General features: G+C 31.1%; 1 protein-coding gene across 1 annotated transcript; it reads left to right on the forward strand.

The window, feature by feature from the left end:
- Nucleotides 1–13,662: 13,662 nt before the first annotated feature.
- LOC111698342 (LIM and senescent cell antigen-like-containing domain protein 1) lies at nucleotides 13,663–23,575 on the forward strand. Its single transcript, XM_023468656.1, has 10 exons — nucleotides 13,663–14,088; nucleotides 16,721–16,807; nucleotides 17,907–18,054; nucleotides 18,717–18,849; nucleotides 19,618–19,716; nucleotides 20,683–20,764; nucleotides 21,369–21,476; nucleotides 22,185–22,231; nucleotides 22,677–22,793; nucleotides 22,831–23,575. Exons 1-9 carry the CDS (start codon nucleotides 13,810–13,812, stop codon nucleotides 22,747–22,749), a joined length of 1,056 nt encoding a protein of 351 aa, XP_023324424.1. The 5' UTR covers nucleotides 13,663–13,809; the 3' UTR covers nucleotides 22,750–22,793; nucleotides 22,831–23,575.
- Nucleotides 23,576–27,322: the final 3,747 nt, after the last annotated feature.

A 27,322-nucleotide genomic window follows, 5' to 3' on the forward strand; every position in this document is an offset into this window, starting at 1 on the left:
GGAGTTTAGGGAGGGAAAGAAGGGGGAAGGGGGAGGTTAGGGAGGGAAAGAAGGGGAAGGGGATGGGCCAAGAGTCAAGGACAATTTGATACATTGATAAAAAATATCCTGAGTCATTGGGAAATAAAAATATTTAATGAATAAAACTGATTAAAAATGATAAATGATGCAGGGTTGAAACTAACAATATGTTTTTGATATATAAACATATAACCGTCAATTTTAAATTTAACACAAATGCCAATGCATTTATATATATATCACCCCGGACTAACCAGAGTTAGAGGCATTTGGTTTCTTCTAATTGAAATCATACTCGTTTTGGTTTATAATATAACAATCTTTAAACTTACGGATTTGTTTGTTTGATACTTTTTATTAAAAATGTATATGCCAGCAAAAAAGTATTTAAGAAAGAAAGCTGAAAAATTATGTTTGATACGAGAAATTGGGATCGAAAGTCATAGCTTTCTGGAATATTGACAGAACCATTAAGTCCATGTGATATATATATATATATTCATACAGGGAGACCAATACAACTGTGGAATAGGAAAGACAATAAAGTAATCTTATGTCTATTTGAAGTTAGTATTGCAAAGGAAATAATTTTGCCAGTAGCTTGAAAATTATATATTAAATGAAATGAAATGAAATTGATATATATTATTTAAAAATCATAACTTTAGTCTAACTGTCGTATTCTTGTTACACATTTTTATCTGACCAATTGGAAGGGGCTGTAAAGTAGTTTTAAGTGACCCTTCATGCAAAGATGACATGTCCCGATTCACAATATTACCCTTGAAAGCTTTGTCTGATCTGATATGAATTAAATATCAATCTTTATAATTTTCCAAAAATGGTTTCGATTTTAACGACTGGAAGGAATACTCGTTTAAAGGACTGTATTGGTCAGATAAAGGATTCTAGGCCGGGTACCGTTGTGAATGATTGACTCGGTTATTGCCATCGTTGCAAAGAGGGTCTCTTTAATTTATGCTTCTACAGTTCTTTAAACAGGTCACAGTTTTTTGGCTGGGTGTCGTAAAACGAGAAAGATCGGACTTTTTTTAATTAACGTGTTTTCTTATTGACGACAGGGTCATTTGGAAAGATTATAACAAATGCAGTCTGCTGACTTGAAATAAACGAACCAGAATAAGAAACCTGCTGAAGAGATCTTAATTAAATTAAAAAGCAAATTTTCAAATGATTTGCATTTGGACCTTGATGTGTAGGGATAACCAGTGTCTTGATTGCAGTCTTTCAAATTAATTTTAGCTATATAATGTCGTTAAGAATTTTGTACAAAATGTCTAATGTCTTGTAAAAGACTAAAAAAGACAGCATTTTTTTGACAGTTTTCTGGTTAGGACTGTACAGTGTACAATGAAATTCTATGTAAATTATTTAATTTTGTTATCTTAAACATCAAGAATGTAAACTAGATGCATAAATATGGTCCTGTGTGATAGCTATCTTTAAACATACTTTGTCTGTAAAAAGAGGGTTTAGAGTTGAAACAAAATAGATGAATTTTGTAAGCTTGATTAGGATTTTTAAAAACGTTTTTAAAGAGACAAGACAAGTGTGCACTGTACGGTTTACATTGTACAATCTCTGCACTCAATTTTCAGCTATAAAAAAGGAATATCTTTGTCGTCCAAAATCAAACAAAGTATTGAAAGTTACAGTTGTAAATCAAAATGCCACGCGGTAAACAGAGGCTAACTTGAAATTGCGTCTTTAGTTCCTTTTGACGACAAAAAAAGATGCCAAAAATAAAGTTTTCAACAATGGTTCATAAAACAATCTTAACTCCTAACAGTGCAATGTTCTGCATAAAATGCAATTATAGTCCTCATTCCCCATCCTTCCTCTTGCTAACATCATTACTGTAATTAATTTAATTCTACCCACCAATGTCGGTATCATGTTTCAAATATGTAAAATCATATCAAATACTGACTAAATGTAAATCAACAATTATCATTATTGCAAATATTAAACAGATAGGAAAAAAACCAAGCTTCATGCTTTTCTTGAGTATCACAGCATGAAGGTTTGAATTAACTTGAGTATTATATAAAATTTTGAGAATAATGATAAATAATTTAGATTAAAAAATATATCAGCTAAATCAAATCATGAAATTAGAAATTTTGTCCCTTTGTTTGGTCTCTTAAAGGGAATTGACCTAATTTTAAGTGACCCCTCATTTAAATGTTCGACTCACAAGGGTACCTTACACCTTCGTCTATATGATTATATTTTGACATTCTTTGTGTCGACTGTGCACCTTTTCTACCGGAGGGTCACTTTAAATATGTAGACAGACCCTTTAATCATTAGTTTTGGTTTCACAATGTAAATCAATGTAAAACAAAATTGATGCATATGTCCAATCTGAGTAATCTGTGATTTGCCCCTTATATTTGCATTCAACTGTTTACTGTCAAATCAAACCAAATCTTGAATACATATTTTGACTTAAATGCAATGGGCGTTTGGTAAGCATAGAACATGGGCGGGGTATGGTTATTAGGCTAGGGGGGTAGGGATGGATGGGGAGGAGATACTCACACTAAATTACTGTTAATCTAATTTGGATATATTTCTGTTCCCAGGTGTGATACATTTGAGAAAAATATATCATTCAGAACTTTTATGATACACTAAAACCCAGAAAACTTAGGAAAAGATGCGACTGATGAGACTTATGCTGATTGATGATTTTGCAGTTCGCCAAAGAAATTGATTTCCAAGCTATAAGAGTATAATAAAGGAAATCAAAGGCACAAAAGATTGCTTAAATATCGTTTTCCGCAGTTTTTTGGATTCCATTGTAAAAACATACGAGCGTTAGAATGGCGCTACGTCGCGTAAGAAAATATTTTTGTTTTCTGAAGAATTCCTGAAGATCTGTGACAAAGACAGTCAGGTCCCAGGATCCATCACCGTACACAAGGCCCCCACCTCCAGTATGGGTGGCACCTTTAGGGGTCTGTAGACCCCCTTTGGGACTTGGCATGGCCCTTACGCCCCCACTTCTATCATATTCTCGCCCGTTGACGCCCATCTTGGTGATACCTAAAAAATGGATTACTAATAGATCTAAATAATACTTTAAAATGTTGTATGAGTTTACTTTGAAATATCTTCACAATCCATTAGAAAAAATATTAAATCTTTTATGTTAACTCTAGAACAGATAGAAATTATCTTTGGGACGTTGGAAAGACTTCAATGTAAGGTTTTTAAAGGTATACAAGTACAACAAAAAACATTGACAAATTTTCAACATTATAGAAAAGTTACATCATTCATTGCCAGGTGTTAATACATCATTTAGAATAGAATTTAGCTAGCAAAACATTTTTTAACAATTCTTCCATCTAAATCAGAAAAAAATGTAAATACAAATGAACAGATAAGATGAGGGGGGTAAAATTATTGGGCGCACTTTTAAAGCATGTTCGCTGTTCCACTCTCCAACCCACTGTGATTTAAAGGTTCCGAGCTGTCAAGCTAAAATCGTTGAGAATTTTTTTTCAATTACTTCTTAAAAACCAAAGCTAAAGGCAATTGCTTTACATTGCTAAAATGTACATGTAAAGGGCTACACAAAATCATAAGTGAGTTAGAGCGGTAAAATAAAAGCCCAAGGCATTGCGAAACTTCAAAATCGACCCTGTCTAAAGATTTGATGAAACTTTTTACAAGCAGTATAAATCTATGTGACCCCCATACCTAAAATTCCTAGACGACTAAAATAAAGAATAAAGCAGTTAAATCCTCAATTTTAAAATCCAAAAATTTCATTGTTTATTCATTGAAAGAAAAAAACATGGCGGATTGTTTTTTCAAATATTTGATTGCCTTCTCCCTATGTTTTACTTGTAAACATTCAAGCTTTCTCCCACCTGACCTTCTCTAGGCTGCTTGCATCTTTATTTCAATGTTTTCTCAGCTTTCCCACTTATTCACTCACTCGCTAAACAACTAGATCACTTTTCACTTGTTTCTGGGGGTTTTAGGTAAAATGCCACGTTTTTCCTGAAATTATTTGATACTGATTGATACAAACAAATTGGAATTTTTTAGTTATTTGTAGCATTTAAATTACAAACTAAATGTTAGGGTTTCTTGTAACAGAGTTTGAGTATATTATATATAATGAATGCATGTATATATTTTAAACTATACAATAGATTTAGGTGAATCGGAGATAAGAAAAAATCAAATATCAAAAAAGATAACGTAATGTTAGTATAGTTTACTTACGATACATTTTGTACGCGCTAGTTCTAAGCCAAATATAAAGAAACTACTGAGGTTTTGTGTCAACGAGACGAGATGAATAGATTTGTGTCAACGAGGCGAGATGAATAGATTTGTGTCAACGAGGCGAGATGAATAGATTTGCAGGACTATCTGAGAGAAATCTTAGATATACACAAATGGCTGGAATTAATACCTTAGCCCCAAGATTACAGAAGAAATTCTGCTTATTAGGGATGTAAACAATTATTATCCAAAATGCTTTGGGTTTTTAACTTGAATTTTTTTTTTGTAAATCTTGGATAAACACATAAAGAGTTGTCAATTGTCAACTAATTTAGATATTCTGATTTTTATATTTTTGATAATTTTCCTATTTCTTTATTTAAAACTGTCAGTCTTGTAATTTATCTTTTGAACTGTTTTCTCGGCAACATGAAACACAATAAACAATTGCATTAGGGTATGTTATGAGCACAATGAAATATGATGTAATTGCTTATAAAGAAATTTTAATTATTTAACAAAGATTAACGGATTTTTAAGTTGCATGCCCGATCTACAATAGTACCCTGCAGACGTGCATCTCAGGGACAATGAGGAAGAGATTGACGTTAATCTATCTGAAATAGAGAAAACTTCAGTCAATATAATTTCTTTTTTTCTCTGCTACTGCATATAATCGCAATTAAAATTTTCCATTTTCAGAGAAAAAAAGAGAATATCTTTGCCCGTTTTAATTAACATTTGTTGCCAAAATTCAGTTGTATAGAACAGAGATAATTAATCCTCAATGATGAGAATGATAATAATGATACTAATGATGATAATGATAATAATGATAATATATAATGATAATAACAATAATGATAATAATGATAATAATGATAACAAGAATGATAATAATAATAAGAAAAATAATAATAATAATAATATAGATAATAACAGCTTGCAAAATATTTGTCAGTCCTTCATAAAAATTCAAGTTTTAAATTTCAAAACTTTTTATTGAAAAACAAGATCATTTTACAGCATTTTGAACGGATATATGAGTTGTAAATAAAACTGGAAATTGTAGGCTAAAATTCTTTATTTTGAATGTAAGCATTTCCAATAATCCAAAAAGCGGTAAAACAATTGGGCCGCAAAATTTTTTTGATATTCATATTACCCCTTGGTATCTCAATTATAACTTTTGGAGATAAAGATTTAAAAAAGTCATTTGAAAAATTGAATTTTTTAAAATATTTAACTTCGCCGCGTAAACAGGACAAATTGTGCCAAAAACAAATTGTTATTTATCAATAAGGACAAAGTGCTGACTGCTTAATTACTAATTCAAAGGCAAAAAAAAAATGTTAGCACAAAAAAATTGGCAATTCAATTTTATTCTGCAAAAGTATAAAACAAACAAAACTGAGGGGGAGGGGGTAAACCCGCTTTTTATAAAGCCTATTATTAAGGTAAATGATTGCCTGACACTGAGATAGACTTCTATTGTGGCTAGACAGGAGAATATACCAGATTGATAAATAGATAGATAGAAAAATAGATAGATAGAAAAATAGATAGATAGATAGATAGATAGATAGATAGATAGATAGATAGATAGATAGATAGATAGATAGATAGATAGCTAGATAGATAGTTAGATAGATAGAAAGATAGATAGATGGATAGATAAATAGACAGATAGATTGACAAATTTAGTATATTCGACCCTTGGTTAATATGAGGAAGTAATTTCGTTTAAGTCAAATCACAGCATAAAGTGTTTGGCAGTTTTCACATTTAAAGGGAGTGTTCGCGAAAAATGAAAGGGATATTCAATGATGATTGCTAATAATCTTACTTCTATCTGTTGCGTCTATGAGGAGAAAATTGTTAAAATCGACTCATACCGAAGAACGTAGTGTCCATACAAATTCAGAAAGTTGCAATATTCGACTCGGATCGTAAAAAAAATCCAAACAAATCATTCAGATATTACAACCTATTCTCATCGATTATTTTTGACGCATTCGTATATAGTTGATATTTCATAATAATTTTTATTAAAATATTTTGTACTTTATCATTCTTCCTCACTTCATCGTGAATTGCATAATGAACGTGCTATAAAGTAATCATCGTGCTATAAAGTTAAATTAGCTGTACATTATAGCACGTGTGATATAAAATTTTGATTGGTTCCCGGATTTTCTCTAAAAATTCAGGATATTTCCAAAATATCTTTTTTTCAAGTGAAACAAAAATAAAATTGACTTTTGCTTTGTTTCAAAGCTTATTTGATCTAGAAATATCCATTAAAATAAAACAAGTTCACAAACGTTTCATAATTAACTCTTTATGAAACTGTTGTGTACTTCATCATTTCATAACAAACGTGCTATAAAGTTAAATTTGCTGTACGTACATTATAGCACGTGTGCTATAAAGTTATGATTGGTTCCCGTATATTTCCAAAATAATTTTTTTCAATTGAAATGTAAATAAAATTGAAATCAACTTTATCGAAAAAAAATTTAAAATTAGCTTAAGTGAAGAATTTAAAAGATATGTGTACATAATTATAATACAGAAAAAGATAACGAAATATTCAAAAAACCTTTCTTTGTTTAAACATTATTAGTCCCTTTAAACCTTTATCTGATCATGGATAATTGAGATATCCGTATTTTTCTCTCTGAAAATTGAGTATTTTCAATTATGGTTTCGTAGTTTGCTGAATATGTTACTGGAACAATGAAGGAAATTGTAAGAATATCATCCTTATTTTACAAAAATTAGAGGTAAAAACAGGTTCCATTATTACATGAGGGTCAGTTTTAACGTTAACAGTCCCTTTAATCACCCCCCCCCCCCCCACCGGTGCAGACCTTGATCATTCTACTTACAACAGTTTAATTAAGATGCATGGTTCGAAGAACAGTAATGCAAAGGATGCTTTATTCAGATTGCATTTGTATAAATGCATCACAATCTTTATATATGCGACACCATTTATGTTTTGATTGCAGAGAGACGTAACAATAGAAATAATAATGATAATCAAAACAACAATAATTGCCTTGTAGAATTAAAAAATAAAAGTAATGATAAAAAATAATTTAAAAAATAGTGATATCTAAAAAAACAGATAATAATCAAAAATGTTAGTTTACATTTTTTCAAAGGTTTTTGGAAAGTCAAAGTTAAAAATTTCGACTGTACTTTTTAGAATTCATCAATGATTACAGTAATATCTGGGAAATTATAAATTGTTATCAATTTTATTATTTGCAAAGAAAAATTTAAAGGTTAAAAATAAATCACTCAAGGTGGTCGCAAATATCGATATTGCTGATTAATAGCAATAATAATGATAAATCTAGGTTGATATATCTTGAAGATCATGAATATAATAACACCCACAAAGGCAATGATAAAATCGACGATAAATACAAATTCTAAATTCTTCGTATGCCTTAAATCCCCCCTTAGGCCTGAATATCTAAATAATCCTCGTCTAATAGTAATGTACCTCACTAACCCCCCCTCTCATCTAACTGAATTGTATAATGTCTTGTATAGTTGAGTAATACTTGCTGCATAATAATATAGAATTGTACAGTTTAATATTCCTGCTTGTCCACAGTCAATTCAGTATCCGTTGACATCTTCATTTATTCATTCATCATTCATCCAAACATTCATCCTTTAATTCATCATTCATCCAAACATTCATCCTTTCATTCATCATTCATCATTCATCCTGATATTCATTTATTCATTCATCTTTCATCCTGACATTCATCTTTTCATTCATCAGTAATCCTAACATTCAATCATCCTGACATTCATTCATTTATCATTCATTCTGACATTAATTCATTCATCATTCATCCTTTCATTCAATAATCATCATATATACAATTCATTTATTCATTCAGCATTCATCTTGACATTCATTTAACCATCATTTATCCTGACATTTATCCTTTAATTCAAAATTCATCCTTACATTAATCATTATTCATCATTTATTCTATATACCATGTATTTATACATGCATCCTTCATCCTATGGTAGCTATATAACATTTATTTTTTGATCTTTGGTTAACTTGGATAACGATGTAAATAAATGGGAGCAATGTTTACGTTAGTTGCCCTTGGTTATCGATAGTTATCGACGATTATTAACGATTTTTAATGACGGTACTGGTGGTTAACGATGGTAAACGTTGCCTAACAATGTTTAACGATGCATAAGAATGTTTAACGATAGTTAAAGATGGTTAGCGATACTTAAAATGTTTAACGACTGTTAAAAATGGCTAAAGATGGTTAACGATGGTTAACGATGCCTTAAAATGGTCAACGATTGTTAAAGATAGTTAACTATGCTTAATGATGCTTAGTCATCAAATTTTTAGACAATCTTGACTTTAAAGTGTCGCATTGCCTTGACCTTTGTTTTTAACTTACCAATTCACTTGAATTTTTAAACCCTAGACATATGTATTCTAAAAATGCAACTCGATTGTTTTCAGCTTGAACGGAGTAATTGACAAAATACTACTCGATTTTTATGTAAAAGCGTGTTTAACGTTAGTTAAAGATGCTTAAGTCTTCTCATCACATCAGTACAAACAATGTATGATGTTTAAGATACTACAGGGTGTCCCAAGAAACATGACAGTTGGTGAATAGTTTAAAATGTCTTCTTACATAATATGTCAAGTTGTTGGTTGCCAAGGAGAATAATATTAGATATTTATGGCATTCATATTATAGTCAAGTTGGTTTCTAAGTAAATATGAGTAAAGTTTTTTTTTAACTAAATTAAATGCAAAAAGTCTTTAGTATATAATACAGCATATGGAAGAAGACTTTCAAAACAATTTACCAACTGTCATGTTTCGTGGGACACCCTGTATAACAATAAAAATCTTCATTTGTTTAATTTTAAACAGTTTTTGTGTATCTGTTTCAAGACATGATTTTAACCTTTCACGCGCAGCAAAGTAGATTTTTATATTTTTAAACATTTTTATAATTGATTTAATTGATTAAAGGGTTTACTCTTATTGGTAAAAATATTGCTCTTTTAATATTAAGATTATGGTTTAAGGTCGTCATTAAAATCTCATATTTTTTTGGTAAACCCTGTTGGCATGATATTAATTATTTTTAATTACAATAAACCATTAAAAAGATGATTAAATTAAAATATATAAAACTCTATAGAAAAAAACAAGGACATTTTTTGTTGAGAAATATATTTATCCCAATCCCAAAAACTAGTTTTCCCCTGGATGTAGATATAAACAGTAAACAAACAGCAGATTGGATTATACTGGCTTAATTTCAATTTTTAGTCAAATTCTTTCTAAATAATATTAAGCACAACCACTACTATAATTAGTAGTTAAAGGCCTGTACACGTTATTTCAAGGAAGAATTGGCATGTCCGATTCACAACGGTAACCTATAGTCTTTTGTCTTATCAAGATTGTCAAAAGTATCCTTGTTACCCAGTACTCAATTTTAGCCAGAAATAAGGAATATATCCGTCGTTGATATTCAGTCATCGCTTTAAAGGGTATTGTTGTGAATGAGATTGAGAAATACAAATGTAGGGTCCCTAGAAATTACGTCTACAGTCCCTTTGAGTCAGACAGTGACTCATTTTTTGAACGATCTGTGAGACATATTTTATCTATTCTATCATTGAATACATATAAAGCTACATTTTGTTATCGATATTTATAATTTCTCTTTTACCGGGTATATATTCGCTAAAATTAACATTGGAAAGCGAACCCTGGTATTTCTTGTTTTAGTTTTATTATTATTACACACTAAGGTAACCCTGCCACAGATTGCCCTAAAATATGCATTCACATCTTCTATATATAATATGTATATACATATACACTGAAATAATATTCTTTTTTACCCACTTTATCAATTTTTTAATTCTTATTTTCGTCAGTATCATTCCTTATTTCTAGGTTGATATCACTGTAACATATTTGTGAGTGGGCGGGCCGTGAATGTGTAGGCGTACCCTGTTCTCACTGCCCAGGTGTGTTAGGTTAGGAATGGGTAGTGTAGGACTAAGGCAGTGTGCATCAGGTTCCCCTAAAACGGGCCGGGTCAGTCCTAGCTATCTTTCTAAACATCTCTCCCTCTCTCTCTCTCTCTCTCTCTCTCTCTCAGACACACACACTCTATCTCTCAAATATATATAAATATATATATAGCCGGACGAACGGCTGGACCAAATGGGCTGAAATTTTTTCAGGGAACCCTAGAGTAAAAAAAAGTTCTATATTTTTTTACTTTCAAAAATCTATTTTTTTTTTCAGGTAAAAAAAATCCGCGGGCAACGCCGAGTACTTCAACTATAGTATGTATAAATAAATATAAATATAATTACTGAATGACGATGAATAAATTAACATCTTTTTTGAGTTCATTTTCTTATTTTTTTTTTATCATTTTTGAGTCAAATTTTGTTCGACTTTTATGATCCTATTCTACATTCTTTTTAAACTAACTTTAGATCGTTTATTTGTGAAAACTTTACTATTTTTTCTTGGAACATTTTTAAAGATTATGTAATATTTTTTTTCTTCTTCTTGCCTGTTTTAAAAGATATCTAACATTTTTTTATTTCTAAATTCGGGACTTAAAAAAATATCCTTAAAAATACAAAAGCAAGATTATTGTCTATTACACTAATTATAAATGTCTAGCGTCTAGCTGTGCAAAGTAGGCATATATACAGCATTGGCAATAACAACCTTTTTTTGCTATTGTATTTATCTAGATATATCATTAACACAATTTTTGACTCGAGTTTCAGCTTGCATCAGCATCTATGCTTTTTTAACAATAATGATACTTAGTCCATGGACATTACATCTTGGACTTATCTGGACAAGCTAATTTAGGGTTCTTTAATTTGAATTTAATCACGTTTTGGTAAATATCTCAACAAATTTTTCAATTTTTTTATTTAAAAGGCATCCGCGACAAAAAGTATCAAAAAACGAAAGTTGTTTAACTGTATTGTAAAACAAAACCACAGTTTTCTAGGACAAGGACCAAACTGTTAAATCAGCGTGACTTTTACTATATTTCTTAATTATTTCTTGGTGAATTTACAGTATATCAACAGAATTGAACCTAAATCCTTAAATTTATAAGTTTATCTGTGAGAATTAAGTTCAGCTGCCACATCAGTGTGTTCCAAATGTTGCAAGCTCTCACGAGAGTTTTGAAAAATACTTCCTATAAATTAAAGCAAAAACAAGTGATGTAACAGATTTAAAATGTAAATGTCCAGGGCTACAAAGGAGTATAAGTAAGTTTGTGATGCAAGGTGCTGCGACACTTCAAAGGCGACTAAGTCTTGAAAATAGATTAAACTTTGCTGAGCAGTGCAGTTCAGCGATATCACATTTACCCTCTCTGAGCAGTGCAGTTCAGCGCTATCACATTTACCCTCTCTGAGCAGTGCAGTTCAGCGCTATCACAAAAACATTTACCCTCTCTGATCAAATTTTGATGCTTTATCTAGATTTCAGTTTTTTCTCGATTTCTTCTATTTTGAATATACAAAAAGAGACAAAAAATTAACAACGAATATTTGAAATTTACTAAGGAAAAGATCATGCATGATACATTTGTAAAACCTTAGATCACGTGAATTTTCGCTTACAATCCCTTTAAGGCCTGAAAGAAGTGCATGATAAAATGCAGTCTATGTATAAGTTTAAACCAATCAAAGAATATGCTCCAGCTGTTTAAAGTGATGAGATCATTCTTAGTTACACTATACAGGGTACAGGGTGTCCCAGAGGACCTAAATACACGGTACAGGGTGTCCCAGAGGACCTTTATACATGGTCTAGGGTGTCCCAGAGAAAACCTTTATACAGGGTACAGCCCGTACAGGGTGTCCTAGAGAAAACCTTTATACATGGTACAGGGTGTTACAGAGATAGGTTTTATACAGGGTACAGGGTGTTCTAGAGGAATCGTTTATACATGGTACAGTGTGTCCCAGAGATAACCTTTATACATGGTACCTGGTGTCCTAGAGAAAACCTTTAAATAGGGTACCTGGTGTCCTAGAGAAAACCTTTCTACAGGACACAAGGTGTCCTAGAGAAAACCTTTAAACAGGTTACAGGGTGTCCTAGAGAAAACCTTTAACAGGTGACAGGGTGTCCTAGAGAAAACCTTTAACAGGTGACAGGGTGTCGTAGAGAAAACCTTTATAAAGGGTGCAGGGTGTCCTTAATATAAAAATAAAAAAGGGTGTCCCGTATAAGTCTTCACAGTTTGCAGGGTCCCAGCAAGAAGTCCTTCTAATCGTTTTACAGTGTGTCCCAGAATATTTATATTCTATAAAAAAAGGTGTATCTATTCTAAAATCTTAATTCAAATTTGAGGTTGGAAAAATTAATGAAAAGCGCTGCACTAGCTGTTTGTCTTCTAATATATAAAGTTGTAACATCTCTGCTTGTTTGTTTGTTTGGATGTCTCGTCATTTTACTAACGGAACCACTGCAGCTGGAATGTTCTTAATTTTGATATTCCAAGTTGATTGGGTCCACGTACTGTTGAATGGGAAAATAGCTAAAATCATAATTTACTACCAAGAGCAGGTAAACGGCGGGAGTACAAGCTGTATAGAGGATAATCGTGTTTTTGTCTATTTACAAACAAGTGTCCCAAAAATAATGAAAACTAAGTAATGAAAAAGTGAAGTTACATTTCAGGACAACATTTAAAAAATTGTAACGAAATTAATTCTAAAATAACGTGCGATTGAGATTTTGATGAGGGGTAGTGGGGGCATATCTAACTCCCCCCCCCCCCCTACTTTAAATTACACTCTTGTCATCATATTACAAGACTATGATGTGGGTAAGTGGGTGGAAGAAGATAGATAGATAGATAAATATAAAATTTGTTGATAGATAGATAGATGTATTAAATATATAGGTAGATAGATAGATCTGTGGTTTATGGATTTTAAATAAATGATAGATATGTATAGAATAGATAGAAAGATATTATTTACTGAAAGTTAATAAATAGATAGATTTATAGTTTATATGAAGAGATCGCGAGATATTTAGAAAAAAAGATAGATAGGTAGATGGATGGATAGATTAACATATAGATAGACGGAAAGATGAGTAAATAGACAGAAGAGAAGTTACTCAGATATCTCTTATATAGCAAGTTTATAGGAAGATAGATAGATAGATAGACATTTAAGGCGAGATAGATAGGTAGATAGATAGATATATGTATATGTGGGTAGAACGAGTAGAGCTGTTCAAGCTGGAGCAAGATGAACCTGTTATTTAACTCCTGCTCAATCCGTCCTGACTCCAGGTCCTACCCAGAGCACTGTCCCGTCCCGTCCCTCGGCCCAGCACGGAACCTGAGTAACTCAGTCCTGTCCGACCCGTCCTACTAGATGAACTAAGGAGACAGATCACAGTGGTCCAACTCCATGGCACCCTTGGGACGTGAAATGCACAGTGCAGCCAACATGGATACCGTCGCGTGTGCACGCTGCGATGACGGGTTCGAACCGAAAGCAAAGATTGTAAATTCGAACGGAGAACTGTTTCATTCGGGATGCTTCGTCTGTGCACAGTGTTTTCGGCCTTTCCCCGAGGGAGTGTTCTATGAGTTCGAGGGGAGGAAATATTGCGAACATGATTTTCATGTACTGTTCGCGCCCTGCTGTCAGAAATGCGGGGAGTTCATCATTGGAAGGGTTATCAAGGTAATTGGTTTTTTTATGTTTAAAGGGACTGTAGGCCTAATACTATCGTCTTTGTTTTTATTGTAAAGGGTTAAATTCCGACAAACTCTATCTGTTTCTGCAGCATAAAACATTTACAGAAAACCTCATTGAAAAATAATCAATTTAAAAATATTAATGTTGTCATTATAAACTAAGGTTTAAAGGGTACAGTTGTGAATTGGATATGACACTCTAAAAAAAATTGAAATTATGTCGGTACGGTGCACAGAATGATTAATGTAAGATAAACTTTTGTATTAGAAAGATAAAGATTAACCAGGAACCAAGTGTTCTAGTGTACTGCAGTTTCTGAAATGAACATAAACAAAGCCGTACATTTTGATAGTAAACAAATATACGTTGATTTCTTATTAATTATGTTAACATCACCTTTTGGTTAATTTTCTACATCTGATAAAGTGATAACCAGAAAACAATGGAAAAAGAAGACGAGATTATAGCAGTACTTAAATGTATTTGATGCTGTTTCAAAACAAATAGTTTTACTAGACATATTAAATCAATTATTTAGTGAAATGGGTCTATTTACACTGCACAATTAATATGTCTCATACTCATTGGACTTTTTAAAGTAATAACTTTTTCTGAAAGTTTTCATATTTCAGAGTTTTCTGGTTATCAATATAGTATGTTATATGGTTATATATATATATATATATGTTTTTGGTTGATGAGAAGGGGGGGGGGTGGGGGAGGGATGATTTTACAAAGTTTTGTAAACACATGTTGATATATCACGAATTTGGTTTATATACAGATCCTTTCTATCTATTTATCTATCTGTCTATCTGACTATCTCTGCATCTATCTATCTATCTATCTATCTATATATTTATATGTCTATCTCTGCATCCATCTACAAGGTGTCCCACAAAACATGACATTCAATACATAGTTATTTTTAGTTAAACAAATTTTTTGCTTAATTATATTTTACTTTGAAATCAATTTAAATAAATTATATATTATTTGTATTGATATTTGGTATCAAACAACTTGACAAATAATGGAAAAATGCATTTTAAACTATTGACCAACTGTCATGTTTCGTGGGACACCCTGTATCTAGCTATCTATCAATCTCTGCATCTATCTATCTATCTCTGCATCTATCAATCTATCTATTTTGGAATGGTTTGACCTTGAGTTCAGAGCATACTACACACATCACAGAATTCTCATATGTAAACCATTTTTGAAGCTAATTTCCTAAGTTTTCGCATATTCAGTTCACAAATAATATTTTAGTGTTTGGATGTTTTATTAAAATTCCTTTCGTAGTTTTAGAGACCGATCAATACTTATAACAGGATTTAAATGCATACATTCTACAAAAAAGCCATGCATTATTATAAAATGATTACACGTTTCCGAATATGACATTCCATAACATTTTTTAAAAGATTTTTTAGAAATACATTTATTGTCTCTATATATAAATACATAATGATTAACGAGTGTATTAAAGGCGAGGAAGATGAGTAGGTCGTTTTCTGGTTCCAGAATTCGAAACTACTCACTTGCGGCTTTTGTAATTTTCTTTCTGGATTTTCATCCTCTATAATTTAATTTATTTAGTTGTCTTATTTTTCTTCCTTTGTCCAAGAGTCATTAGAACTTCATTTTCTTTTGAAGTTAAAAAATTTAAAAATTTGTTTTGTTCTTGTGAAACTTAAGATTAAGTAAACATTGTCCGTCACCGTATTGAAGATAAATAAATAAAATTTGTCCCAATATAAGGTTTAAAAGTTTCAAATGTTCACAATAAGAAGTAATTGAAAACAAAAATAGAATTGATAAGCAACGATAATAATATTAATTATAATAATAATAATAATAATAATAACAATAACAATAATAGTAATAATAATAATAATAATAATAATAATAATAATAATAATAATAATAATAATAATAATAATAATAATAATAATAATAATAATAATAATAATAATAATTCTTTTCCATTGCTGACTATTTTTACAACCAAAGTGCTATATTTCACTCACGCGGTTTGTCTTATTTTATCACTTTGATATTTATTACAAATATAGAGCTATGGTAAACAAGTAATAAATTCTTATCTGCACTTTCACATAAATATCCACAAATTGAGGGATCTGAATTTTATAAAATCTGAATAATAATCTTGACAATCTGGATAATATTCACGAATATCTGGATAATATTCAGGAAAATCTGGATAATAGTCATGAAAATCTGGATAATCGTCATGAAAATCTGGATAATTATCTGAAAATCTGGATAATTATCTGAAAATCTGGAAAATACTATGAGAATCTGAATAACATTCATGATAATCTGGATAATAATCAAAAAAATATGGAAAATATTAAGAAAAATTTGGATGTTCTTAAAAATAAAAGTTTTTGTCATCAGCATCCTGTGTCAGACGTCTAACAAAGAAATTTGGAATTTTAATTTCAATGCAATTTTTAAACAGAGTGTACAAATATCTTATTTGTACAAGTAGTGCACGAAGTTATTTATTAGTTAGAAAAAGTAAAAAAAGTAGTTTTATTATAAATGATTATTATTATTTTTAACTAAATTTTTGATTTACATCTAGGCTATGCAATCCACTTGGCATGCAAACTGCTTTACATGTGAGATGTGTCATAAAGAACTGGCAGACCTGGGATTTATCAAAAATCAGGTAAATAAACGCAATCCCATATATCGTTGCATCCTGAAGGCGTAAACTTTTGATATCACAAACTTGGACTCATTGATCTTACAGAACTCATGACTCGAGTATGAAAGGTTTTCAACCTCGTACTGCAAAAATATAGTGATAAGAAAATTAGAGTATAAGTGAGTAATCGTAATTTTCTTAATTTTTTTAGTTACAAAAAAGTCAACAAATTAAAAAATCTTGGAATAGTTTTGCTCTCAAAAACAAGAAAAAATGTTTAATCTCTGAAAAAAGATGAAAAGTGTATTTATTTCACTTGTAAATCTAAAATTAACTAGGGAAATGTTCCAATGTATTTACATGTATCATTTATTATGAAAAAAAACCTAAGCCTGAATATTCACTGAAGCAAAACGCATAATTTTCAGATCTTGGATATAGAAATATTTAACGCATAACTACTCAAGTTTTAGCGAGATTACAATAAAATGTAAATTTACAACAGCATTTTCAACGTTTTTGCTTTCCCAATATAAGATACATTACATATTTAGGCATTAAATCTGTGCATGTACGTGTGACCTACGTACATTTTAGCTTTGTTGGTCTGATAAAAATATCAATTTACTGATTTAAATCCGTTTTTTTTTGGCTTCCATTAATCCAAAAGTTGCCAATACCGACCAAATATATATATGTTCAGAAAAAACATATAAGATGATTGGAATCATGAAAAATTCTACTTTTTGCAAATTTTTCAACAAACAATTATCACAATCTCATTTGACTTTTGTTTCTCTGACATCATTGTTTACGAGTTAAAACAGATTTGTTTACGAGTTCAATCAATCAGGAAGATCGTTTTCTGTTAATTACAAACAAACAAAAAATCTTTTTAAAATTAGATAACTTAGACCATCTGGAAAGACTAAATTGATTCATATAAGCGCTTAATTATGATAAGAAATTGAACTGGCATCAAGCTTCTCTGATTTCTCTAAGGTTGAAAATTCATCTTGAAAAATTCTAATTCTAATTCTATCCTGTTCCAAAGATGTTGGAATTAGAATTTGAGGCGAAAGTGCTTGTAATCGGTTTATTTACATTTATTTTATTTTAGGGCCGAGCACTGTGCCATGAGTGCAATGCTAAGGTTAAAGCTGATGGTCTGGGTAAATATATGTGTCAGAAGTGTCACAGTGTAGTGGACGGGGAACCACTTAGGTTTAGAGGAGAAGTTTATCATCCTTATCATTTCAACTGTACAGGTATCTATATTATTTATATAAACAGTTGTAATCTTTGTTTGTTTGGATGACCGATCATAACTCTGGAACCCCTTGACAGATTTTCCTGAAATCGGAACCCCCAAGGGAATGTTCTTAGTTTGGTTTTGAGATTCTAAGTTGAGTGTGTTTACTTGTAAAGGGAAAATAGCTAAAATCCTAATTCATGTCCATTATATCACAATTCACAGGATTTTAATAGATTTTCGTTTATTTGAACGCTATAATATCATCTTAAAATTTTCGATCTAATGGTGCAAACAGCCACCTTGTAAGATGTATTTGAATCTTCGTGACAGAAGCAAAATTGAAGGGGGTAAACCTAGATGGAATATGTTTATTTTCTGAAAATTTGGAACTTACTACTACGCTTACTATCATCATCGATACCAAATTTTAAATATAAGAAAGTGTTTGTTTTAATATGTTGTTTGTTCCGTATCAACATTAAAGGATTTCCAAAACTTGAATTTAAAAAAAATTGCTAAAATGTTTGATCAGAAATTTTTAGTAGATATTTGTAAAATCTAAAATTGGTGGGTTTGTCTATACATTTATCTATTTATCTTTTTATCTATTTATCTATTTATCTATTTATCTATTTATCTATTTATCTATTTATATATATTTATCTATTTATCCAGGGTGTGGAAGTGAGTTGACCAGCTCAGCTCGTGAGGTCCGAACCCGGCCAGGATATACAGCAAATGAGCTGAATGAGCTGTATTGTCTTCGTTGCCATGATAAGATGGGGATCCCTATCTGTGGAGCATGCAGGTAAAATTCGTTTCATCTTTAAAATTTGAATTTACGAATGGTTCTAACTAAAAATCTTCCCCCTGGCCCTCCCTCGTTGTCCGACAATTTAAAAATTTTATGCTTGAGAAAGGATAGACATATGGTGAAAGAACATAAATAGTTTATCTATATTTAATAAAAAAAATTTCTGTGAAAAAATATTTTGAAAATTTTTTTATCCGTGGATGGTTTCTCCCGGGATCGACCGGACTCATCTTCTGAGCAGTGTGATTTAGAAGCATAATTTAGGGCGCTTCGCGCCCATTTTCTATTTCAATTGTGAGCATGTTTCCTTTGTGTATATTGTAAAACAAAAATAAAATAAAAAGTTAACAGATTTTTTAAAAAAAATGTCGTGGATTTTCAAAATTTTCAAAAACAAAATTATAATTGAGGTAATATTTTGAAAATTCGATCATCCATAAATCATCCTTAGGGTCACGTGAGGTCCCACAAAAATTTGGGCCCGATCGCGCGGTTCAGTCGTTTTGACGTTTATTGGATACTAACAGACAGACAAAAAGTATAAATATAAGATTAAGTAAAGTATTGAGTATTGACTAATATGCCTATTGCTTAATTGTTTAATTTAAAGTGTTTAATTAAATGAAACACAGAAACTGCTAAAAGAGGTACTCAAACCCCATTTGCATTCTAATAACATCAAACGTAGAAGTGATTAAAACTCCTTAGAACTCCTTATTTAATTCATTAAAAGAAAATTAATATAATACTTTTAATTTGAAGACGACCTATCGAGGAACGTGTAGTTACAGCTTTAGGAAAACATTGGCACGTGGAACACTTTGTGTGCGCCAAGTGTGAGAAACCTTTCCTAGGAAACAGGTGAATAATTTTATTTATAACAAGTGATTAAAGGGACTGTACACGTAATTTGGAGTGTTCCCTAATTTAAGAGATGGACATTTCCGATTGTTTCGCTTTCTGAGTAACAACCAGAAAGATAATTCCTTTTATTTATAAAAAAGTGTTCGATTCTAAACAATTTATTAAATTTTATTTGAATTTTTTTTCAAAGAAAAAAGTATATCTTGTTTACACATACTTATTGACAAACCAAGGTTTAAAGGGTGCCGTTGTGAGTTGAACATGTCCCCTAGATGGAGGTTCACTTTAAATTACGTCTACAGTTCCTTGAATTTTTGCTTTCCGGATTCAAAAGGCAAAAAGTCGTTCAAAATGTGGAAGACAAAATACCCTTTTGATCTCAAAATGCACATATATCAGCATATATCAGCATATATACTTGAAACATTTTATTTCGTGAAACAAATTCCAAGTGAGCCTTTAATGCTTGTTCAGCTGGACGATAATCAGTCGTGTAATTTAGTAATAAAAGCCCACCTTCACTTTTTGGTAATTACATACAGTGAAACCCTTAATAACGAATACATCGGAAGAATTTATCAAATGTCGTCTTGACAGTTTTTCCATGGGTTTTATACTATATTACGTAAATTTCAGTATTTGCGAAAATAAATAAATAGCCATGAATTTGCGGGAACAGTTTTAAAGAGTTCCATATAATCATTTTATTAAAAAACTAAATATCTGCATCATTCCATTATCAGAAAGTGAAGAATACGACATTTGATGAATTCTTTCGATGTATTCGTTTTTAAGGGTTTCACTGTAGTGTTCCCTCCCCCCCTTTCCCCCCACCACTTTTTTATTTATGCTTCCTAATCTCTGTACCAGTAAAAATACACATGAAAGGGAGTTGTAAAGTTAACATTGTTATACTGAGCAAATTTTATATAATCAAATTTAATTAAAATAAATTATTATTAGGCATTATGAGAGGAAAGGGTTGGCTTACTGTGAGACTCATTACCATCAGCTGTTCGGAAACCTTTGCTATACATGTAACCAGGTAAACCTTTGCTATACATGTAACCAGGTAAACCTTTGCTATACATGTAACCAGGTAAACCTTTGCTTTACATGTAACCAGGTAAATCTTTACATGTAACCAGGTAAACCTTTGCTATACATGTAACCAGGTAAACCTTTGCTTTACATGTAACCAGGTAAACCTTTGCTATACATGTAACCTGGTAAACCTTTGCTATACATGTAACCAGGTAAACCTTTGCTATACATGTAACCAGGTAAACCTTTGCTATACATGTAACTAGGTAAACCTTTGCTTTACATGTAACCAGGTAAATCTTTGCTATACATGTAACCAGGTAAAGTTTTACGTGAATATCATCTTTAAAATAATTTGCGACATTCATACGTCAATTTAATATTAAATATATTAAATATATTAAATATTATAATAATAATAATGATAAAAAAATCTACTAATCCTTGGAGACCATAATGCTAGGACGGGGGGAGCATTTAATTGATTTTGTGTTTAAGTTATTCAGAGTGATGTGTCCATGAATTGTGTTTAGGTTATTCAACGTGATGTGTTCATGGTTTGTGTTTAGGTTATTCAGAGTGATGTGTTCATGGTTTGTGTTTAGGTTATTCAGAGTGATGTGTTCACTGCCTTGAACAAGGCCTGGTGTGTTAACCACTTTGCCTGTAGCTCCTGCGATCAGAAGATGAGCCTCAAAACTAAATTTTACGAGGTAAATGTTTTCTGGTTCTTACTGTATGGTAAAAGATAGTTTGTATACAGGATTGTCCACAAGGAATGGGACTTCAAAGGCGACGGTACGAATTTCAAACAGCTTGTTTTCTTATTTTGATGATTGTCTGCAGCTGTAATCAGTCTTATCCTTTGTGGGAGCGGGGTGGATCTAGCTACAGTGTGTCCCAAAAAAAAACATGGAAATTCAGTGACGAATTCGATATCGTCTTTGTTATGAATTAGCATTGTAATACCTAATTTCAAAACCCAAACTATAATTATGTCTGCTAGAGTTTATTTTATGAAAAGGGTAAAAGGCTGTAAAGATGTATCTATAATGTCTCCGCAAGATAAGCAGTGATGACGGAAGTTTACTCTGTTTGTATACTCCAATTTTCTTGTTTTACGAAGTCTAGTACAACCGTATGCAGTCAAAACATAAACAAACAAAATGTGCAGAGCATAGCAGACTAAATTCTTACAGATTACAGCTTTCTCATTAGGGATCACTAAACTAAATCAAAGAATTATTTAAAAAGACGATATCGTATTCGTCACTGAATTCCTATGTATATTGGGAACACCCTGTATCAAAGATGATGTTCAATTACTTATTTTCTCCTGAATCTAAACAAATTATGTTCTCTCTCTTTCTCTTTTTACCTAAAAAGTTTTTATCAAATTTTAATACTCTTATTTTGTTTAGGTTGACTTGAAACCAGTTTGCAAGAAGTGTTATGATAGGTACCCAAGGTAACTAGTTTTATGAAAACATTCATTGTCAAGGTGTTTTAAATTATCACTTTTATTAAGTGTAATTAACAAATTCCTTGCAAAATATGTTGCGACAGCCGACAAGTGCCCTTTGAAAAAATTGTTATGACAATTTGAGAGAAAACATAAAAAGTTTTATAAGTGATCACCAAAAAACTCTGAAATAGGAAGACGACTTTTAGAATCAAGTTATAACTTTAAAATGGCGAATGAGTAGCAGACAGCAATTGTGCAGTGTAAACAGACTCATTTCACAAAATTATTGATTTAATAAGTGTTTAGTAAAACTGTTTGCTTTGTAACAACATCAAATATATTAAAAGTATTGCAAAAATGTCGTCTACTTATTACATTGTTTTCTGGTTTTACTATATTAAATGCTACATATTTAATTTGTTAACCATATGTTGTGTTTTTGTTGCAGAGATTTGAGGTTAAAGTTGAAAAAGTATCATGAATCAGAAGCTGCAAGAGACCTTGGCCAATCTGTGTCTTAGAAGACGACATTCAAACACCGTTTTGCGTGCTTCATTAAATCCCAGTCTGCCGCCTAGCATTGTTTGTTAACAAGACACAAAGGATTCCATCCAAGTTTCTGTTCAGCGCAGTCAATGTTTTTTAAAATCCGCCCCTAAAGGGTCAGTTTACGCAATTTTAAGTTCGGCCCTTTATTTGCATTGTTGTGTGCATGCTCGATTCCCAATATGGTACCCGTTAAACCTTTATCAAAGTAGTGGATAATGACTATGAAGAAATTTTCGATTTACTTTGGAAAAAAGATTCATTCCGTACATCTTCAGCCTTTTCCCAGTTACAGTTGTCGGCGTTTATATCAATACAATAAAGACAACTTTTCGATTTAAGTTGACAGCTTCTCATTGTTTCCTTTCATAGAAAGTCCGTAACTGAAATTGGTCAATTTTTAAACAGAAAGAAAGGAAATCAAAATCCTGCTCATGCACAAAAAATCTAGAGTCCCTTGAAATTACGCGAACACTCCCTTTCAATTAACCTAAAGATAATAATACCTTTAATAACCTATTGTGAGGACCTTTTCTATATGCTTTGATTGAAAAGAAAATTGAAGCAAGTTAAAAACAAACCCCGGTCTTTGATAATTTGTCAGTTTTACGAAGATCACTTAATGTTTTAAATTCGGTATATTTTCACACGTTTAAGACAATTTGTAATGATATATGCCGTCTTAGTCCGAGATTTAAGACGACATTTAAAAGAAAAGCCTTGTTTCCTATTTGTTTAATAATTCGTATATGTACAATTAATTGGTGCTATATTTGTTAAATAAAATATTTATTAACTTATTAATATGCATTTTATTGAGACACATATTTTTTTGGCTTGCACATTTAAATGCAATGTGCGTTTACAGAGACGAGATATATATTCCATTTTATTTTTAACATTTTTTTCTTATTTTTTTTAAAAAATTATTTCGTTACAAAATCTTCAACTTAATTATGTTTTACTTTGAACTCAATTTTATTATATCGTGACTGCTATATAATATACCTTTTTTGCTCTATGGTATCAAAAATTATGGACATTTTAAAACTATACACCACTGTCATGTTTCATGGGACACCCTGTACATAACAATGTACTTTCTTTTTCGTTAGTTCATAAAATTCTTACCCAACGTTTACAGGCACTTATCTCCTTTTTATCCAGTATCTACGTTTTTCTTCAATTGTTGAAAAATGACTTTTATGATTTTTATTGTCCATCCTTAAAAGGATAAGACTTTTAGAGACGATTGAATGGAATTTATACTGTCAGTTTACAGATATTTACGATTCCCAATCCCTTAAATTACAGACAAAGAGAAAAGAATATATATTAGAGTGGAATTTACTAGAAGAAAATGTAAAACGGCCATTTTGTTGTACTATTTCCGTCCTGCAGGTGTAATTCACATATTTTGGGCCTTGGAATATCATTTTATAGAAATTCTAAAATTAATATTAAAAGAAAACCAAATTATGAAAAAGGCTGGTTTCATAATTGACCAATGATCATTTCACATAGACTCTATGCCTTTTACTTTACAAACGACATGATTTTCTGTTATAACTATAAATCAAATGATGTTTTTTATTCACCTAATTTATTATAAAGTTTATTTAACAGTTTTAAAAAATTCGAAATTGAAATGGATAGTCTAGGGAACATACTGTATTAATGTACTCTACTGCATATAATTTGTGAACATTTACATGATTTGTACACTTTGAACTACCTTTCAGGCTGAAAGGGACTGAAAAAATTCATACCGAGAGATTCTCTAAATTTCCCTCTAATATACAGGGTGTCCCAAAAAACATGGGAATTCAGTGACGAATTCGATATCGTCTTTGTTATGAATTAGCATTGTAATACCTAATTTCAAAAGACCTTATATTATTATGTCTGCTAGAGTTTATTTAATGAAAAGGATAAAAGACTGTAAAGATGTGTCTATAATGTCTCCGCAAGATGAACAGTGAATACGGACAAGTTTACTCTGTTTGTATACTGTAATTTTCTTGTTTTACTAAGTACAACCGGTTGCAGTCAAAACATAAACAAACAAAATGTAAACATAGCAGACGAAACTCTTACAGATTACAGCTTTCTCAGTAGGTATCACTATACTAAATCAAAGAATTATTCATAAAGACGATATCGAATTCGTCACTGAATTCCCATGTTTTTTGGGACACCCTTTATATTCTATTCTCTTTGACTACAGATTAACCCAGAACTTTTTAACTATTTCTACCTAGATCTTAGTAATTGTAAAATAAATAAAGAGCTTCCTAAAAATATTAAATTGAAAAACTAAATATCTCAAGCATTCCATTATCAGAAGCTTTAGAAAACAACATTTTATAAGTTCTTTCGATACCTCCGAAGTTCTGGGGTTAGACTATAAAAACTTCCTTATTTCTATGTCAAAACATTAATAAAGACCACAAGGGGCAAGATTGAATTCAAACTTGGGAGTTGAAGAGTTTTAATCAGCTTTGAAGGAAACCTGTACCTCTTTGCGTGTATGTCATTACAATGAAGACGACTTTCGATTTGGAATTTTGATTTTAGCAAGCTTTCAAACTGTATATTCGATAAATGCGTGCCAGAAAACAAAACTTAAATAGAAGTCATCTTCAATGTTTTTTTTAGGCGAACCACTGCATTTTATCTTGAAATAAAAATAATTATTGCTTACAGGGTTACAAACAAAGTAATGAGACTTTAATGACGACCTGAAACTGTTTAATCTGACTGTTTTGCATGTGTAAACACCAGACGAGGGAGGAAACCCCCGGACGCCATGAGCCTCCGCTATACAGACACGAGCCTCCTAGATTTGATAGGCAGGCCGATCTTCCGCTATGCTTTACTGTGTTTTAAGTTTAAATAAAAGATTTTTAAAAAATCTTTCGACACAGTGCCATGAGAGGTTTCTCAAAGATGAGAAGTATTTATCAATTTTAATAAATAGTGCCCAATTATAACTAAAAAAGGGATATATAAAACTTAAAACATTTTTCACGCGAAAAGGAAAATATTTAGAGAAAAAATTTGAATTGAATTCCATTTAATCTTTTATAATCTTTGATTTAAGCGATAACTTTTTTGTAGTTCAAAATAAATCTAGAAAATTTGTATCATTTATTTAAATCTTAACATTTTTAAATAAAGGTATTGCTTACAACAAAACAAACTAAGTTTACTGCAGAAATATTTCTCCAAATATCTTCTTTTCTGCGTAAGAAATGTTTAAAGTTTTAGCATAAATCTTATAAACCACTTTATGAGTCCATATATGTTTCTAATAATGACAATCAAAAAATAATTCTAATCTTTAGTAAAATTCTTACGCCACTACGTCAAAAAAAATTGTTAAAATTTTTCATTACACATAAAAACCAAGATTTGAAAAAGCTGTGCTGTATGGTGTAGGCTCGTTTACTGCATATCGGAGGCACGGTCTGCATAGCATCGGGTTTGGTCTGCACAGTGGAGGCTCGGTCTGCCTAACAAATCTGGGAGGCTTGTGTTTGCATAGCGGAGGCTCATGGTGTCCGGGGCTTCCCTCCCTCACCAGACAGATGGAGAAGTATAGAACAACACTATACTGGTACGATTTTGTTACCGCGTAGATCTTATTGTTTTAATTTTCAGCATACGAATAAGAAAAACAAAGTTATCTGGTTACATATTGGAAATTCTAAATTCTTCTAAGAGGAGCTGAGTAAAAACATAGAATTTTTCAATCAATTGAAGTTGCACACTAAAAACTCTGTATTTTTACAAATTATCTAAAATAACTGATGTTTAAAGAATTGCGCAATCCAAAATAATGAGGGAGGTTGCACTCTGAAGATTTTCGAGGTTGATTTATACTCTTTTCGAGGTTACAGTGTACGTACAGGTAAATTATTCGAGGTCAATGTTAACACAGTTCGTACACTCGGCATTAGTGTTCAGTTGCAAAAGCAGTAAAATATTGTTGTTAACACAAATGAATTTGTGTTAATTGTATGTATTCAAGTAAAAATGAATTCTATAATAACGATAATAATATTAATAATAATACAATGTATTTCGACATAAAAAAATCATAAAGGAAAAAAACTTTTTTTTGCAATTAAGTCGAGGACTAAAAAGCCTGAGTAAGTTTTAAATATAAAAGATTATAATAAAGCATAGAACATTAAAACAAGAACATGATAAAAAAGTAAATAGGCGCTGAAATATAAAACGGAAACAAAGAAATAGATACGGGCAGGGATTAGTGATTCGACCCAGACTTACAAAGCAAATACTACAGTGATAACCAAGAACCTTTACGTGATCATATATAATGTCTTCTTAGATGATCATAATGTTATACGCCGCAATTTATTACAATTAAACCCATGAGACTTTAACCTGTAATTTTTAGGGAGCTTGTAAGTACATTTTAAAGTTTAATTAACAAACAAACAATAATATAATTACAGAATACATTTTTTTTACGTTTTTTACATGTTTTGACTTCTAATAATTAAACTATTTTTTATCAAG

The sequence above is a fragment of the Eurytemora carolleeae genome, unplaced genomic scaffold, assembly GCF_000591075.1.
Source record: "Eurytemora carolleeae unplaced genomic scaffold, Eaff_2.0 scaffold325, whole genome shotgun sequence".
NCBI classification, from domain to species: Eukaryota; Metazoa; Arthropoda; class Copepoda; order Calanoida; family Temoridae; genus Eurytemora; species Eurytemora carolleeae.

Coding starts and splice junctions, on each gene's coding strand:
- LOC111698342 (XM_023468656.1), top strand. CDS start 13,810: ATGGCACCCTTGGGACGTGAAATGCACAGTGCAGCCAACATGGATACC. Junction 16,808..17,906: donor TGGGATTTATCAAAAATCAG/GTAAATAAACGC, acceptor ATTTTATTTTAG/GGCCGAGCACTGTGCCATGA. Junction 21,477..22,184: donor TCAAAACTAAATTTTACGAG/GTAAATGTTTTC, acceptor TATTTTGTTTAG/GTTGACTTGAAACCAGTTTG.